Here is an 18,396-nt window from a genome sequence, read left to right on the forward strand (position 1 = left end):
TATGTCTACAATTGTAATACAAAAAACATTATGTATTACTTTATTAAGCAACTAATTAATTGAATTACTAATACATTTTCCTCTTCAATACAATACAGGTTCTTTGTAGAGGTCAAAGTGGAAAACTTGAGCCAAAAGGAAGAAAAGAAACAGGAAGGGAGAATAACCATTGAGAGCATCCCAAGGTTTTAACTATTTTAGGAAAGTAGCATTAAAAACCACTAAAATGGCATGGCAAGAAAAAAAAGCATATGTACTTTTATTCTCTCTACTCAGTATTCCTAGGGGGCCTGAACTATAGGGTTAGAACCCTTGATTGAAGCAATGTTAAGAAAGCAGTATCTTCTTTCAAATTTTAATTAGTGCTGTTCACCTTATACTTTGAGCTGTCTTCTCTAGACACAAGAGCATTACATAAAAACCATGTACCTTATTTAACCAATGAATTGTGAGAAGTAAAGAGTGTTACTCTCAAACAGTAATTTTAAGTGATGGTGTATAATTTATCATGCTTCCCCTTTCTGTCTGCCAGGACAAGCAGATAGTGGGGTACCAGGTAGCCTGGATTCAAGAGTGAGGTCAACCCAGAGCAGCTGTACTTCTCCCTCCCCCATACACATTAGTGAGAAATAGAATTTGGTTGTTTAAAGTTTTAGATGTCTTTTAGGCTTGCTTGTTACTATGGCTGGAGTCTGGGAAAGAAGAAATAAAACTCTTGTATGCAGATAACATAAATATATATGTAGAAAATCCAACAGAATTTACTAAATTCTACTCCTCGGTCTCCCATAATACAATTTTTATTAAGAATTTTGTGTCAGACCAATACATTTGTTTGAAGAAAATAATTTGACAACTTCAACATTTTAGTGTCATTTTATACTACAAAGCTTTATTTACACAGTTCTTCAGAATATATTTCAGTTGTCCAACCATTGTTCCAAGTGTGAAATGATATCAAATAGGTTAGATTTATAGAAAAGCATAACACAGAAAACAATTCTATAATTAAATATATAGTGCCACTAGTGGTTATTATCTTTAGTTTTCTTTTGAAAATAATCCACTGAATTTTTCTGACAATAACATTTCACACTGAAGTTGTCTTCAAGAGCAGATTTCCACAGAATCAAAAATATGACAGTCCAATGTACTGTGCAGGTGATATTTGACAGTTTCTGAGTAGCTGCAAATCATTGCTTTTCCCCCTTTTTTTCAAAAGTCTTGGATGATGAAGAGGAATCATGACTTTGATCACTACTATAGTGCTCATATAACGTCTGAAATTAAAAACACAAATCTGTTTTATAACTTAAGTCAACATATTATCAGATTAGTAGAGACAACTCATCTTTTTAATATGTAATAAATTTCTCTCTTGTTCTTATTATTAGGAAATTATTTTACCAATGGTTGGAAATAATTAAGAATTTTAACACCTAGCTTGACCTAAATATCAGCTATGAGATGCAGCTCAATTTCTCTATATGAGAAGTGAACCATACTATTAATAAGCATATTTGTGCATCTTCAAGGCCATCTTGATCTTACTTTTTCTCAAATAAAGACAGTCTTAGATAAATTCCTATATTGTAAAATACACTCAACAGGAAATATACTTTCCAATAATATTTAAACTAATGAACAGAAGACATTTAAAAAATCATATAAATTATCTTAAGTATAATTAGCTATATTAAAATCTATTATTTTTTAAAAGGGTTTAAGGCCAAGCCAACATCTAATTTATGAAGATGGTATCTTTACCATCAAGGAACACATAACCTTTTTGATAAAGGTAACTAATCCATCTCAATTTCATTTATAGAAGGCTTTAAATAACACAATGGTAGAAATTTAATATGGAGATATGAAATATAGAGCAAAATTACAAAACAAACTTTGTCTAATGTTAATTTCTAAAGCCACTGATTAAGCCATCAGCACTTGAGAAAATTTAAGAAAAAATTTACCTTATATCATACAAATGCAAAGTAGTGAGTAAATAGTTAATTCCTCTAGTAATGTGTCCAACTTCTTAACATCTTTGATTGGCTTTACCATAGCCTAGAGCAAAAAGCTCCCATAATTGTATAATAATATTATAATTGAAATATGTAATTAGTAATTGCTTGGTAACTAAACACGTTGGTCAATAAGCGCACATAAGGTTCTAGAAATGATCAGGTGTTTGATGGTAGTGAGATAAAAAATGATGGTATAGATATAAACAGGCCTTCGGAAATGGAAAGGTTTGAGACATTTTTTTTGAGAAATGTACTGACTGCTACATGCATCTTCACATAAGTCATTATATGTGACAGATACTGTGATTATTCTGAGATTATTTAAGAAAAACATTGGGTAGAAGAAATGAATTCAAAAGCTGTTAAGAATTGTGCTGGTTTAAGACAAATTCCTCATTAAATTTATTCCAGTTGAGACTTGACAGCAATCATTTGATAGCACTTTATATGACAATCCACTTTCAGTTATGCTATCTACACAATAAGAATGTAAACCAAATAAATCTATACGTCAAAGCACATATTAAGTATCTAAATATAGATAAATACTATTTCATAGTTGATCTGATGATTGGACTTTTATTTGAATTACCCATTAAGTATTTAACGCACTAAACTATATAAAACAATTAACATTAATGTAGATAGAAAATAGAAATATTTACTTTAGCAGCTTTCAAAATAGAATTAGGAGAATTCAGACCAACAAGTTGGCCCAGAACATGTTTCATTTCTTCAGAGGCTTTCTTATGGCTACCTGTAAAAACATAAAATTGATAATACACTGGTACCAATAAGAAAAATATAACTTCATATATAAACACATTTGTTAAATAGTATAATAACTGGCATTCTTGTAATTTATCATTGATCATAGCCCCTTACCTAGGATAAGTAAAAATATATGCCAGCAAGTAAAGAAAGGCGATTTCATTTATTTTAGTGTTTAGCTTAAAAAAAGAAGTTTTCTTGCCCTGGCCAGTCTGACTCAGATGGTTGGAGTTTCGTTCAGTACACAGAAAGGTTGCGGGTTTGATTCCTGGTCAGGGCACATATCCAGGCTATGGGTTCAACCCTATTTGTGGCATGAGGAAGTAACTGATTGATGTTTCTCTCTCATAGTGATGTTTTTTCCTCTCTCTCCCTCTCCCTTCCTCTCTCTAAAATCAATAAAAACATATCCTTGAGTGAGGATTAGAAAGAAAAAAAAAAAGAATCAGGTAATACATTGATTTTTAAAGAAGTACCTGGATGAGTTTGAATCTGAACATATGGATGCGCCAGAAGCTCAGCAATGGATATCCTCTTTTTAGGGTCCCTTATTAAACAACACTATAAAAATAGATGATTATTATTTTTTTAAACAAAGCAAGTTCTCTTACATAATATTTATAAAATATTTTTTTCAGATTGAATCGTTTTGCAGAGGTTGCTTTCTAGATAGCCCACTCAGAAATGAGATTATTTCACGTCACATTTTGCAAAATCCCCAAGTATTTATTTTAAAACTAACACCCTCAAAGTGAACATAACATGCCTTATAAAGCAAATTCAATCAGCAATTTCTTTCAATGGACCAGTTATAGCTAAGTCACTTAGATAATTCCAATAATTTTAGGAAACAATTAAGTCCAATTGACCATTGAACAGCATGGGTTTCAACTGTGTGGTCCACTTTTTCAATAAAAACTATAAATGTATTTTATTCCTTGATTTTCTTAATAACATTTTCTTTTCTCTAGCTTACTTTATTGTAAGAATATAGCATATAATACATATAGCATACAAAACATGTTAACCAACTATGTTATCATTAAGGCTTCTGGTCAACAGAAGCCTATTACTTGTTACGTTTTTGGGAATTCAAAACTTATATGCAATTTTTGACTAGGGGGGATGGGCACTCCTAACCTCCAGGTTGTTTAGGGTTAACTATATATAATATATTGTTCTTCTATATCCATATATTATTAATGTTACCTTTAACACATCTTGAAGATCTTTCTCTGGAATATCAGGAAATTCGATTTCATGATTAGGGTCAATTATGGCATGTAATTTAGAAATCTGATTAATTATATGCTGAAATGGTGTTTTCCCATAAGTCATATAGTACAAAATGCATCCCAAAGACCAAACATCACTTTTGGGGCTTATCTAAGTAAAGAAACAAACAAACAAAACAAAAGAAAACAACAGAAATAAGTTGCCATTATTTTAATATAAAATTAAATGTAGACTATTATACTCACACATATATATCCTAATACTCAAAATCATAACTAAACCTAAATTAAAGTTTAAGTACTATATTTTGTTTACATGACAAAACAGGTTTTTCTAGTTTTAATTATAATTGGTTATTTTACCAAGAGATGAGCTTCACTTTAAATCTTTCAACAAACTCATAATTAAAATATTTCAACTAAAACAAAATACTACAATCTTGTCAGTTTATGAAAATACAAAACTAAAAAATTTAATTGCAAAATTTAAATTTACTTGTTTTTCCCAAAGTTATTGAGTTGTAATAAGTTATTTATAATACATTTTTATATAAACTTATAATATGTATAGATTTTTAAAAGGTTATTTAAGTTGAGCTATCTTAAACTCAAGACAAACTATAGAGCCACGCTAAGCTGAGCTTGAATCACTAGCTGGTAATTCTATGCATCTCTGTTTCCTCACTTCTTAAAATAGAAATAATAAAAGTACCCTGTTGGGCATTAAACAATATAGCTATGAGATATGAATAAGCATACAGAATAGTTTCTGGTTATAAGTACTTAATAAATATTACTTATTAAATATCTCATTAGAAATGTGATATTATAACGTAATTATCCTTTTTACATTACTAAAAATATAAATAACAATCTATACTAATAATAGACAAATATGTAAATTGACTGTCCCTCTGCAACACCCAAGCCAATCAGGAGAATGCAAATTGACCCGACAAAGATGACGGGCCTGTGAGCAGTGTACATGCGCACAGGCGCCGAGCGGCTGGGGACAGGGTGGGACATCTGCCTGCCACGTAGCCAGGGCGACGCAAAGGGCGTCCCCGGGACCCTGCCCGCTCCGAGACTATGGGCAGCGCGCACACACGCCGGCATTGAGCAGTCGGGGTCCCGGGGACACCACTGGAGTGTCTGGTCCTGTCAGCCCGGTCTGGGGGGGCGGCTGAAGTTCCCAGTCCTTTTGGTTTCTGCAGCCCCTGGACCGGAAGCGGAAACCAAGAGTGCGGGGAGCACCAGGAATCCTGGGAATTGTAGTTCTGGTGGCAGCCCCTGGACTGGAAGCAGAAGCCCAGAGTGCAGGGAGCACCAGAAATACTGGGAATCGTAGTTCTGGTGACAGATGGATCTCCTAGACCCGTGGTTGGCAAACCGCGGCTCGCAAGCCACATGCAGCTCTTTGGCCCCTTGAGTGTGGCTCTTCCACAAAATACCACAAAATACTACGTGCGGGCGCGCACGTACAGTGCGATTGAAACTTCATGGCCCATGCACAGAAGTTGGTATTTGATGGAAAAGCCACATTCAAGGGGCCAAAGAGCCGCATGTGGCTCGAGAGCCGCAGTTTGCCGACCACTGTCCTAGACAGTAGAGCAAAGTGAGCCTGGAGCAAGTTACTGTTGCGGGTGGGGGATGGAGGGAAAGCAAAGGTGAGAGACATAAGTCAGAGTGTTGGGAAAAATTAAAAGGCAGATATCCTGCAACTTCTAGGAAATCTCTACCAATGGAGCAAAGAAAAAAAAAGACCTCTGTTATTCTGTGAGCACCAAACCAAACTGGGTTGGGGTCTCAGACAATTCCCTCAAATGATTGCAAAGACAGACAGAAACTCCCGAATTGGAGAGGGCTCCCCTGAAGGCTCCCAGATTGGAGAGGGTGCAGGTCAGGCTGAGGGACCCACCCACCTTGCACAAATTTCATGCACAGGGCCCCTAGTGGATATAATAAATGAGAATGGATAAATTCCTCTTTTAAAGATATATACTCAAATATACATGAAAACAAAATATAATCATGCTCTCCACAAAAGATTGATCTAAACCAAATGACACAGAAAGATGAAAGGAAAAATGGCTAGAAATTGACATATATAACCAAATGCAAAACAGGTGAAAAAACAAAAACAGAAGAAAGCAGACAGCAATGTTAATATTAGAACAAGAGAACATGGCAAAATGTCTTTAACAGAAGAAACACTTTCTATAGTCATAAAAAGCACAATCAACTAAGAAGATATGATAGTTATGAACTTCTATGCAGTGAAACCACATTTAGTAGAACCAAATTAAGCAGAAACTATTAAATTATTTTGGGGAGGGGCAGAGATATTAATATGCTTTTCAGAAGATGACAGACTGAACAGACCACATTATTTGAATAAACATTCAGAAAACTAAGTATTAACTAAAAAATAACCTCCTTTTCCTCTAACCACCTGGAAATTAAGTCAACTTCTAATTTAATCACAGATTTAAAAGGATATCAGATAATGGGAAAATGGCAGTGGCAGCATAGTTTTGCAGTCTCTCCAAATCCCCAGCTAAGGTGGACAAAGTAGCAGCAAAACCATAAACATAGAAACTATTTATAACAAAACCAGGTGAAAAACTATACCCAGGAATGCCAGAATATAAGTGAATGGAGACAAACCACCAACAGCCACAAGTCCTGCACAGCAGAGGCAAGTAATCAATATACCCGAGATCTTAAAACAGAAGCCTCCATATAGACAACAGATGTTCACTGGATAGCAATGTGAGACAGAGCTAGATTGGGAGGAGTTTTGAGCTCTTCAATAGCAGGAATAAACTCACATGTTGGGATAAAAATTTATCTTCTTTACAGAAGCACTAAGGCCATTGGAAAACAGCAGGTGATTCAACTGAATTGATATTTACCAATATATATTAAAGCACTGGGCTGACAACTGAAAAATTCTGAATTTTGAATGTAATTCAAAATAAAATTTTATTCTAAAGTAAAAAAGAATAAAATAATTTTAAAACTAAAATTACAAATTTTAGGAATTAATGAAAATAAGAAACACCAGAGTAAAACCTATAAATAGAAGCAAAAGTAAAACTCAGTGAAATTCAGTTTTAATATTTTAATTATAAGCAAGAATACTAAGATTAAATGAGCAATTATTTAAATCCAGAAGCTAGAAAAAAATAAACCTAAAGGGATACAAATAAAGATAAAAGGAGAAATTAGAGAGTACATGAGAAAAGTATTAATAAATGAAATCAAGACCTGTTTCTTTAAAGATATTTAGAAGCCACAATTTTTGGGGGGGAAGGAAAATATAGTTTAGTAAATAAAAGCACATTTATTGATCAATTATTTTGAACTGGATAATGTACCAAGTGTTTTATATTCTTTCTCATTTAATTCTCAATTATTTTTAAAACAGGTACTGTTTGTAAGCCTAAGTTATAGATGAAGAAACAAGGCAAATGGAGTCGCAAAGACAGTTAATGAAGAGGCAGATCTATGACTTGAACGCAGTCCCTGGACAACAATGTGAGCTTCCATCCAGCCGGTTACGCTGTCACGGAGAACAGGTTAGCTTGGCAGCAGAGGCACCGTGGCAGGCGAAATGGGCCCAACAAAGGGCACTAATGAGCTGGCACAAAGCTCCCTGAGGTGGTCAAATAAGATAAGTGGGAAAGTAGCCAGTGGCAGGCCAGGAAAAATTATATACTAGAGTTGTATTTGAAAATGTAGAATTCACAAATGAATAATTGGTTAAGAAATAAAATGTAAGAATCAAAGAGGAAACAACAAAGATTTCAGAGGTTATCAATTCAATGTTATTTAAGGTGTCCAAACCAGTGCTAATTTAGTCTTTATTTTTTTTCTTTAATGTTAAAACTTAAAAATACCCTAAGTGCATTTCTTGCAGGAGCACAATGTGTGGCATCACCGTATTAAAAGCACAATATTAAAGAACAATCTCAAATCAATAAAGAAGGGTGAAATTAAATTCCATGACAATCTACTTAAAAAGGCAAGCTCTCTGCAATGGCCTAAAAAGTTTTAGAACTTAAATAACTTTCAGTTATTTGTTAAGTTTATTCATAGAATAGAACATTACCCATTAATGTTAGACAAATGACAGATAATGTTTATAGTACCTTTGATTTGGATTTCCCATTCTCTCTTGAGGAAGACATATCTTTGATGGCTTCTGGGGGCATATAATTAACTGTACCAACCTATTTGCCAAATCATAAAAAACACAAATCAATGAAAATACTACATTCTGCTTTCAATTTTTAAAAACATGAATGCCAAATTCTTGGAAACTTAGGTAATTAGATTTCAGTAATATATCTGAAAAGCTTAAACAACCAACAACAATAATAAGACATAAATTTCTTCACAACTCCAGCAAAATAAATGGGGTTCATAATCAGCAAATTGACTCCTTTCAGAATGCTGAGCTTTTTCTATGATTATGGTGGGCAACTACCATAAAACTGTCCAGGCTAAAATTATATTAATGGCCATAAACTTAGAAGGAATTGATCAATCACACATTTCTGTGCTGAAATAGACTGAGAATGTTGCTTTATGCTTTTTTGTTTTTAAATAAACCAACCAACAATGTAGCTTTTCTCCTAGTACTCCCTGGGCCCATGTCCAAACTGAGATTGGATGGGTATCTAAATCATGTAAGAATTTTCACAGTTGGATTATGCCAACCTTACACAGCATTCATTTTATTCTAAAATAAACGATTCTGCTTTCAAACATGGAATACTGTATTTTTAGGGCATTGGCATAGAAGATATCTTCAAAGCGATTTACAACTAAATGTTCAGTCATATTTTTAATATAAAGGGAAGTGATTGTTCCATAAAATCTTTGAAGGGAACACTGCTCATCTACTCTACCTACTAGACTACAAAAGTCTAGTTTTACTCCTAGAATTAAAGCAGATCCACATCAGAAGTCTGTGTAGTACATAGAACACATCATCTTGGCTCTAAGCAGGATTGTTTTTAGTTATTCTTTGCTGTCATCACTTTAGTTTTTATGGCAACAATTTCTTTAAGTTTGCTATTGCATATCTTACTATAAAAATGCAGTTGAGAACAATATTTACTGTGGTGTTTCCAAAATAAAGGCCCCCTTAAGAATTTTCTTCTTTTTCAAATGTAAGTGATAAGAAAAGCTTTATTTCTCTGGAATAAAATTAAATTATCTTACTTCATGGACAATAAAAAACATGTAACTGCAATCCTTCTTTGGTTGCTAGCTGGAAATTCTGAGACCAAGTTTCAGGTGAATTTTAGATCATGACCAAGATGATTTCCAAGATAGGTATTACTGCCTCTCTACCTTGACTATAGGAAAATCACCCAAAATTGATGGATATATTTCTACCAGATTTTGACTTTCTATACAAAATTGTATTAGTCATGGCTTTGATTTGTTTTTATAATAATAGTATCTATTCTTATAAAAAGGCTTCAAATCCTTTGAAGAATGAGGTAGGTAAAAATAAAATCCCCATTAGCAAAATAATACTTCGCAAGTGAAAAGGAATTGGACTCTACTGGGTGGTAACCAACCATTTATTAAGTCTTACCTGAGAGTCTTTAACAATACTTGTTGTATCTGGTTGCATTTGGTTTGCAATCCCAAAATCAATTAGCTTTAGCATTCCATCAACTATCAGAAAGTTAGCAGGTTTCAGATCACTGTGAACAATGCCTTCAAAATAAAAATCATTTGTAATATCAGACAATGTAAAACATACTAAGTATAAAAAAATTCAAATCTACTGGCTGTGTTGATTCCTTTAATTACTCAATCAAAATAAATATTCATTTTTAATATATTTTACCAACATATAGTGCCTGCTATGTGCCAGGCACTATTATTAGTTTATTGCTTGTATGGAATCATTTAATACATCCATGCTGAGGTAAGTATTATTATTAACCCTATTTTTAGGTGAGTAAACTAAGGCAAAGAGTTTAAATGATTTGTTTGATGTCACAGGCCTAAGTGACAGTGCCATGAGTTGAACCCAGGTACTCTGGCTTCGGAGTTTATGCTTAACCACTGTAATTCACGCCCACTAGGAAGCATTGTAAATTACACTGCCATATAGTCAGACCCCTAATGCTACTGATGCCTCCATCCCTACAGCTTGATCTTGATCACTGGTGAATTATCTTTAACTTACAGGAAGGAAGACATGAAGAGACAAATTACAATTATCTGGGTTAACAGTTTTGTGGGTTTTTTTTAAAGGATACAGTAAAGGCAGAGAAGCCCTAACAAGAACCAAGTCTAAGTAAAGTAAAAACCAACCAGAAGGAAGGGCTAAGAGTTAAAAAACAAAACAACAACAAACTAATTCCCACACAAGGCACACAATACAAAATGACTAGAATGAGTGAAATAAACATCTCAGATTTTTAGGATGCCCGAACCCAAAGATCTGCTATAATCCAAGTATTTGGAGACCTATGGTTATGGCTATGTTGATACTGATAAAGATACATTTAGTATTTATTGATGCATATGTGGGACTTGAGTTCATGCCCTATATTATTTGGTTGACAGTGTTTTAGAGAAATGGTTTTGTCCCTTCATCTTTAAGTAAACTTCCAAAATCTTTATTTTATCTAGTCTAAAGCTGCCAATAACAATAATTTAAAATTAAAGGAGTATGTCTCTAAGAAGACATTATTAATGGATATTTTAACTTTACATAATAAGAGATTTTAAAATACCATGTTGATGAATTGTGTTAACTGCCTCCAACATATTTTTCCAGTAACTCTTGCGTTCCCATGGATCAATGCATTTTTTCTTTTTAAGCCAACTATTAAGATCAATATTTCCACACTCCATTACCATGTAGATGTGCTGGTCTGTGATTTCACTGTCATTAAAAACAAACAAATAAAAACAACAAAACAATAAATGCTTAGGATATACTATTAAGATCTACTAGGTACTGATCTCAAGAAGTATAGCAAAAAAAAGGTGTTTTTTTCTTTTTTATTGTTTAAAGTATTACAAATAGTAGTATGTATGTCTCCTTTTTTCCCCCATTGACCTTCCCCTAAAAAACTTTCCCCCCCATTGACCTTTCCCTGGCCCCCCCTCCTTCCACACACACATGCCCTCCCCCCACCCCTCAGTGTCTTGCATCCATTGGTTATGCTTATATGCATGTATACTAGTCCTTCGGTTGATCTCTTTTTAAATAAAAAATACTCTTACTAATCATAAAGTCGAATGATCTTATCACTGTGTTGTTGTAGTTTATTCAAATAAGCGATTTCATTCCGGTAACTATCAACTGTTTGGTGATCTGCTTCTTCTAAGTTAACATACTTTATAGCATGTATCTGTTTCTTTTCACTCAACACCTGAAACACCTAAATAATAGAACAAAGGGGAAAGTTTAGAATGTACTAACACAATCCTAAACTTATTAGACAGGTTAAGGAATACTGATATGAATAATTAAGTATTTGGCCTTGTTCTGAATACAGAAGAAAAAAAAACATGTTAGGAGAGTAACAGTCCATTCTCAACTACCTATAACAACGGGCATTCAGTAACTCAAAGGCATAAACCCTAACGAGTTTCTATATCAACATATAAGAAAAGTAATTTAAATTTCATATACGTCATAAGACTCTGTTGAATGCCTTAAACTAGGGAAACAACCTAAGAAAGAAGATATTCAGAAATGTTTAGGAAGACTAAGGGTTATACTAAAGAGTCAATTCATTTCATATATTGTGTTTTTTCCATTGTGCCTGGAGTTGACAATTTCATTCATGAGGTAGAGAATATCTAAAAATATGAGAACAAAGGAAATACATACAAAAAAAGAAACTAATATTATTGAACAATTGCTACTTATGGTACTAATTGTTATCTATCAGTATATTCAGTTGTTAAAAGTAGATTAGCTCTAATTTTCAAAGTCAAGTTTACAGAAACAAGATCCTGTAAACATGTTGTCAGGATTTCTGAGGTCTAGGTGCTCCAGCTATGACAGTCGATTTCTAAGCAATATTGATAAGGCAGATAATACATTTCAAAAAGTACAAACACTACTCATGTGTCTAATCTGCAGCAGACATGCAACAGGAATGGGGCTTCTAAAACTCAATAACTCAAATACAAAGTGCCAGTGTAAGCAAGGAAAAATTATATTCATTTGCCCCTTTTGACACAATGAAGTGAACATCACTATTTAAAAGTCATTTAACCTTGTTTTCCAGTAGACACTGGCAAGGAAGTGGCTGTCAGGTACAGCTTAGTTACTTACAAAGTATTACTGGGTTTACGTGCGCACACACAGCAAATTAGAGGGGGAAGGGGGCATAAATAGTGATAGGGCCAGAGGCAACAGAAAATAGCAAGAAAAAAGATAAAAGGAATTTTAAAAGAGCATAAAGCCATTTTGTATAAAGTAAACAGCGTTACAAATCTCAGAAAACAGAGTTATCTACTATTCTGAGTTTTCTTTTAAATATATTTTTATTGATTTTGAGAATCATTGATGGGCTGCCTCTTGCACGCCCCACTCTGAGGATCGAGCCCACAACCCGGGTATGTGCCCTGACCGGGAATCGAATTGTGATCTCCTGGTTCATAAGTCGACGCTCACCCACTGAGCCACTCTGGCTGGGCATCTACTATTCTGTTTGAACACAATGAATATGTTTTTAGTAGTTCCTACCACACAGGGTTCAAAGGATGACTGAGATGATGTGTTTGGAGTATAGCAAATGTTAGCTACCACCATTAAAGATCATTAGGACAGAATAAAATGGGCATTTTAAAACATTAAAGTTATCAGGTATATCAGAAAAAAGATTTGCAGGATATTAAAACTATATAATAAGCTCTCAAAAATTTTGAGCAAACAAAAACTTTTAAAACAATCTTTTGCACGTGTTTTTACTCCCTTCCCTCTATTGTCCCTGCTCTGGCAAAACTCTTGCCATAACTGATGAGCTGGATTACATAGCCCTTATTTCCATTTCATAGTGTTCGAGTTATAACTTGTCAGTTTTAAGGAAAGTTAATGAAAGAACTAGAAAGGTCAGTGTCTTGACCATTCTTTTTAGCTCCATAACTTTTCTAAATGCTCTTAATAAGGTGGTCACTGTCTAAACTCTAGAATAAAAATAGCATAAACAGTATTAGTTTCATAAAGCATGTCTTTTTTCCTGAGGCATGTTGATTTTGCCAACTCTATAATTAAATAACAATATTTAATTGCACTAAGAAAATATGGGCCAGTCATGGCTTATCACTTTGTCCTTGACTTACCAAAGCTTACATCTTCATTAAACTCCAAGGAAAAACTGTTTAAACATTGTTAAGCTTATTCTACATCTTCTAAAAACATGCCACTAAATACATACTTCGCTTTGACACTCTTAAAATATAGCTTAATAAGTAATAAATATTAACCAAAAAATTTCTATTAAAGCAACTAAATCAGGTAATTCAAATACTAGTATATTGATAAAAATCCACTGTATTATCCCTTAACTCCCATGCCTGAAATTTGAGGCAAAGGAAAGAACAAAGACAATGCATACAGAAGAGAAATAAATATTCCTGAACAATTGCTACTTATGGTAATGTACACACACAGTCTTAACCACATCTAATTATTATTAGTCGTTTTAGAAAATTACAGAAAAATTTAAGTTAAACTCAGGCTTTGCTTCATATATCATCCTTAACAACTTACATTAGCAAAACAGCTGAGAAGGGACAGTTCATTCACTCAACAAATACTTTTGTCCTGTTATGTTCTAGGTACTGCATAAATCAAACATCTCTGCGTTGATGGAAGCCACATTCAAGTGAGGACACATAAACAACAAACCAAGTAAATCACAGAACATGCTAGAAGATGAGCTACAGGGGAAAATAAAGCAGAAAGGGGGATTGGAGCTCACCAGCGATTGGAAGTGGGAGTTGCCGTTTTAAAGGATGTGACCAAGGAAGGCCTGAGTGAGAAGACACTTGAGCAAAGACGTAAGGATATCTGGAGGAAAATTTACTTATGTTAAAATAGACCAGGAGAGCAAGGGCTGAGTCAGTGAGACTGGTTAGAGGCCACTGTAATAATCCAGGTGAAAAGATGGAAGTTGTTTAGACCAAAGGGATAATAGTGCAGGTAGTGAGAAACAGTCAGATTCTGGAAATGCTTTGAGATAGAACCAACAAGATTTGCTGATTCGCTGGATGTATGCTTGAGAGTAAGTAGAGCCAATGATGACTCCAGGTTTTTGGCCTAGCAATTGGAAGAATGGAGTTGCCATTTACTGAAACAGGAAAAGACTGTGAAGCAAGAGTTATCTTTGGAATATATTAAGGTTTAAATATCTAGTAACCTTAATCTAGCACGAAGAGGTGCTGAGCAGTCAAACTGAATATACAAGTCTAGAATTTAAGGAAGAAATCTGAGCTAGAAATAAAAATTTTGGAATTGTCAGCATATACCTAGTATTTAAAACCATGAGCCTGAATGAGAACACTAAGGGAGTGAGCCCTGGGACATTGCATCACTGAGATCAGGGACATGAGGAAGACAGAAAAGGAACAGCCAGTTGGAGAAGAAGAAAACTGAGAGGCCACGTGAAAAAATAAAAAAGTTTCAATGAAAGAAGAAAAAGCAACTATTCCAAATAACCCCAAATCAGAGCTAAGAATTAGATTTGGCATAAATATGGAGCTCATTGGTAATTTTGATAATTATTTTGGTGGAGTAATAAAAGTAAAAATCTGACTTATGTGAATTTAAGAGAACAGAATGAGAAAAATTAAGGAAGTAAGTTAAAGACAACTCTTTTGAGATACCCTCCATCCAGATAATTAGAATCATAGAAATTCAGAACTAAGATAAATTTAGGAAACGATCTATCAATTCCAGAAATTCATTAGTTAACTAAACTCTGTTTCTAAAATGAAAAATCAAAACAAAGCAAGATCCATTAGTCAAAAACCTTGAACCATCCTAAGCATATTAGTCATTTATATCAGGGTATTGACTGACTTCTAAAAACATTCTTTCGTGATAATACGTAGCTGTTGTTTGCCACCCTTAAGTCAATGTTAAAGTTATTTAGAGAAGAAAACAGGAGGGAAGAGCAGGGTATTGGAATTAAGAGATGGGTTTAAAGAGATATGTCATTTGTTGGGAGGAGGAAATGGTAGCCAGGGATGGGAAGAATTTTTTGGCTCAAGGGTAATATGGGGCCCCAGAAGTGAAGAAACAGAGACCAAAAACGTAAAAAGTCAAAGAAAGGAAAATTTAAAATATTACATATATCTTCGCAATTAAATGTTTTCAAATACTGGGGGTAGATACTTACCTTACTTGAACCTCCACTTCCTATCTGCTTCAAAATGGAATAAATTTTTCCTTTAACTGAAATACAATCGTTTGCGGAAGAAGATGCTGAAATCTAAATTAAAATACGTAAAGATGTGAAGGTTGAAAGAATATGCCTGAGAAACTAGCTTGCATTTAATGTAGTGAAATGCTTCTAATTTTGAAATGATTTTAAATCTTAAGTAATTAGATATTAGTAACAATTATTTTAAAGAGGAAATTTACATACTTTAGTCAAAAAAATAAACTTACTAAATTAATATACAAACTTCCAAGGTCTATCTTGCCTTTATTTCTTAACATAAGTAGAAGATTTAAAGGGGGGAATGGGGAGTGGAGAACCACTTAATGTTCAACACACAAACTCATAAGCTATCACTTTCTTCTTTCTTACCTATTCTTTTTTCTTACACAAACCTCTTTACTTACATACATACATATACATATAAATGCACAAATTTTCCCATTTGGCATTAGACTGTAAAGAAGCAATATGCTAAGGTGCTAAGAGTCAATCTGACAAATGCAAAGATCAGCAATGCCTCTTTTTTGCTGAAGAATGTTCAAGTTATTTAATTTTAACATAAGCACCGTCCTCAGTAAACTTTCAACTGATCTACTCTACAATTGGCCCTTCTTCCCTTCTCTTATACCAGAGCTCTCTGGGGGCCTATAAATGCTTTGAACAGATGGAATGGTATGAGAGGGCTTAGTCTGAGCTGACAAGGGAGCTGAAGACACAGAGCACCTGATGAGCTGGTTAAACAAGTTGAAACAAGGTCTAAATAAATCTCAATTTAACTAAGTCCTGCTTTAGATCACAAATGGTAGAATCTCTCTCATATAACCTCCTTCTACATTAATATAAAATACTAGAGGCCCAGTGCATGAAATTCGTGCATTCGGGGGGGGAGGGGGGATCCCTCAGCCTGGCCTGCATCCTCTCGCAGTTGGACATCTTTAGCACAGCCGTGGAGGTGGGAAGCTCCTGCCACTGCCGCTGCACTTGCCAGCGGTCAGTCCAGTTCAGGAATTCTGGCTGAGCAGCACTCCCCCTGTGGGAGTGCATTGACCACCAGGGGGCAGCTCCTGCGTTGAGTGTCTGCCCCCTGGGGGTCAGTGCGCATCACAGTGACCGGTCGTTCCACTGCTCGGTCGATTTGCATATTAGCCTTTTATTATATAGGATTAGGATTCTAATTTCTTTATCCTCTAGTGTTGAAAGACACTGGTGAGTCATGATTTATGTTTTCTGTAAGAAAGTATTAGGCTTTGAAATATATATCTATCATCTTTCATTAAGTTGTGATTTTATAAAGATACTTCACTATGGCCAAACCCCTTTTCTTCTGGAGCTTCCTCTCATACTTAAACTGAACATTTCTGAGAGGGAAGAAAGCAGTTCAATTCATTTTCCCCTAACAGCTGACAATTTTATTTTGTTGTTATTGTTTTTTATAATAAAGTATTTCTGACTTATTTCTAATTCAATACTAATGTGAAGTGCAGTTTCCTACACAGGACATTCCACATTCCCCTTAGTTTTTCCTCCTGACTGTCACCAAAGTAGTTGTTTCAAAATGCAAATAAGTTCACTTCCCTGCTCCAACCAGTTCCAACTGCTTCCTATCCTTCATGGGGTAAAACTTCAAGGGCCCAACAGGACACTAAGGATCACCCATCACCCCTGTTCATTCCTGAACTCCAGCCACATTCTGGCCTATTTTCAGTTTCCTCCTGAAACTGAACTCTTCTAGAAGCCTCCCAGCCCCTTTGCTTGGTCATGTTTGACAAGCCCTTAAGACATTCCCTAACTACTAGATGCTGTAAAAACAAAATCTTTGAAAAATAAAATAAACTAAAATCTTTGAAATGGATCATACCTTAACATATACCATCATAGATAAAGCTTATCAAACCTGTAAATTCTGAAGTGGAGTAACAGGTATTTGTTGCTGGTGCTGCTGGAAATAGGCAGGTGGGCCATAGGGTGTTGACCACTGACAAGCAGGTGGAAAGTCATTCTTTATAACTGGAGTCCTAAAACTAAGAAAGATAAATTTAAAAAAACAAGATTCTGACTCAGTTTTTGTGTGTGATTTTAAAGGTGAATATAAACGTAAATATGTTACATCAAACAGAATCAAAGTCAGTTTTCATAATATAGCTGAATTATTTATCCTAGACACATCATGAGAAATTTCATTTTGGGGGAATTCTTTCTGAATTGCAAAATAAGTAAGATGGCATTTAAAATATGGAGTTGGGTTTATTCTATAAGAATTTAGCCAAGGTAAAGGTCAGCTTATAGCTGATCATAGAGTTTATGAGTGCATTTTAACATTAATGTTCTACAACAGCCTGCCATAAACAACTGAAAGCCAATTACATCAGAGAAGTTTGGCTTTTGAGCTGAAAGCCATTCAGTTTGCATTTGTGCTTTGCTTGTCTTATTCACTATTGCATCCTCAGTACCTAGATGGTGTTTGGCACAAAGAGGTCTGCAAATATTTGTTGACAACTAAATAATCTAATTTTACAAGAAATAACTACATCACTATCACAGTTAGCAATCATTCTTTAAAATATCCTATCTAATAAAAGAGAAACATGGTAATTAGCTGTACCTCCGCTACCCTTCCCATAGGCTAATCAGAGCGATATGCAAATTAACTGCCAGCCAAGATGGCGGCCAGCAGCCAGGCAGCTTGAAGCTAACAGGAGGCTTGCTTGCTTCAGTGACGGAGGAAGCCAACGTTCCCCGTCTGCCGCTGCCGGCCTCTGAGCTTGCAGTTTAAGAAACATTGTTACAAATATAGAAGCTAAACAAAACCCCAGAAACCTGCTTTCAGCCAGCCAGGATCTCAGAGCTGGAGTTGAAACAGTGTTTCGATTATAGAACCCAAACAACCCAGATACCTGCTTTCAGCAGCCGAGGCCTCAG

At 34.7% G+C, this 18,396-nt stretch overlaps 1 protein-coding gene across 2 annotated transcripts in view; it reads right to left on the reverse strand.

The window, feature by feature from the left end:
* Positions 1–782: 782 nt before the first annotated feature.
* The window catches only part of TTK (TTK protein kinase), a 43,257-nt gene continuing 25,643 nt past the window's right edge, over positions 783–18,396 (reverse strand). For both annotated transcript variants that reach the window (XM_014541782.1, XM_014541781.1), the window contains exons 13-22: positions 17,372–17,498; positions 15,433–15,525; positions 11,300–11,457; positions 10,804–10,955; positions 9,648–9,772; positions 8,188–8,268; positions 4,008–4,184; positions 3,275–3,359; positions 2,693–2,784; positions 783–1,280 (exon numbers count right to left, since the gene is read on the reverse strand). In XM_014541782.1, the coding sequence (XP_014397268.1) occupies positions 1,194–1,280; positions 2,693–2,784; positions 3,275–3,359; positions 4,008–4,184; positions 8,188–8,268; positions 9,648–9,772; positions 10,804–10,955; positions 11,300–11,457; positions 15,433–15,525; positions 17,372–17,498 (1,177 nt within the window). In that variant the 3' untranslated portion in view covers positions 783–1,193. The remainder of the gene's footprint in view (positions 1,281–2,692; positions 2,785–3,274; positions 3,360–4,007; positions 4,185–8,187; positions 8,269–9,647; positions 9,773–10,803; positions 10,956–11,299; positions 11,458–15,432; positions 15,526–17,371; positions 17,499–18,396) is intronic.

The sequence above is a fragment of the Myotis brandtii genome, unplaced genomic scaffold, assembly GCF_000412655.1.
Source record: "Myotis brandtii unplaced genomic scaffold, ASM41265v1 scaffold2790, whole genome shotgun sequence".
Classification (NCBI taxonomy): domain Eukaryota; kingdom Metazoa; phylum Chordata; class Mammalia; order Chiroptera; family Vespertilionidae; genus Myotis; species Myotis brandtii.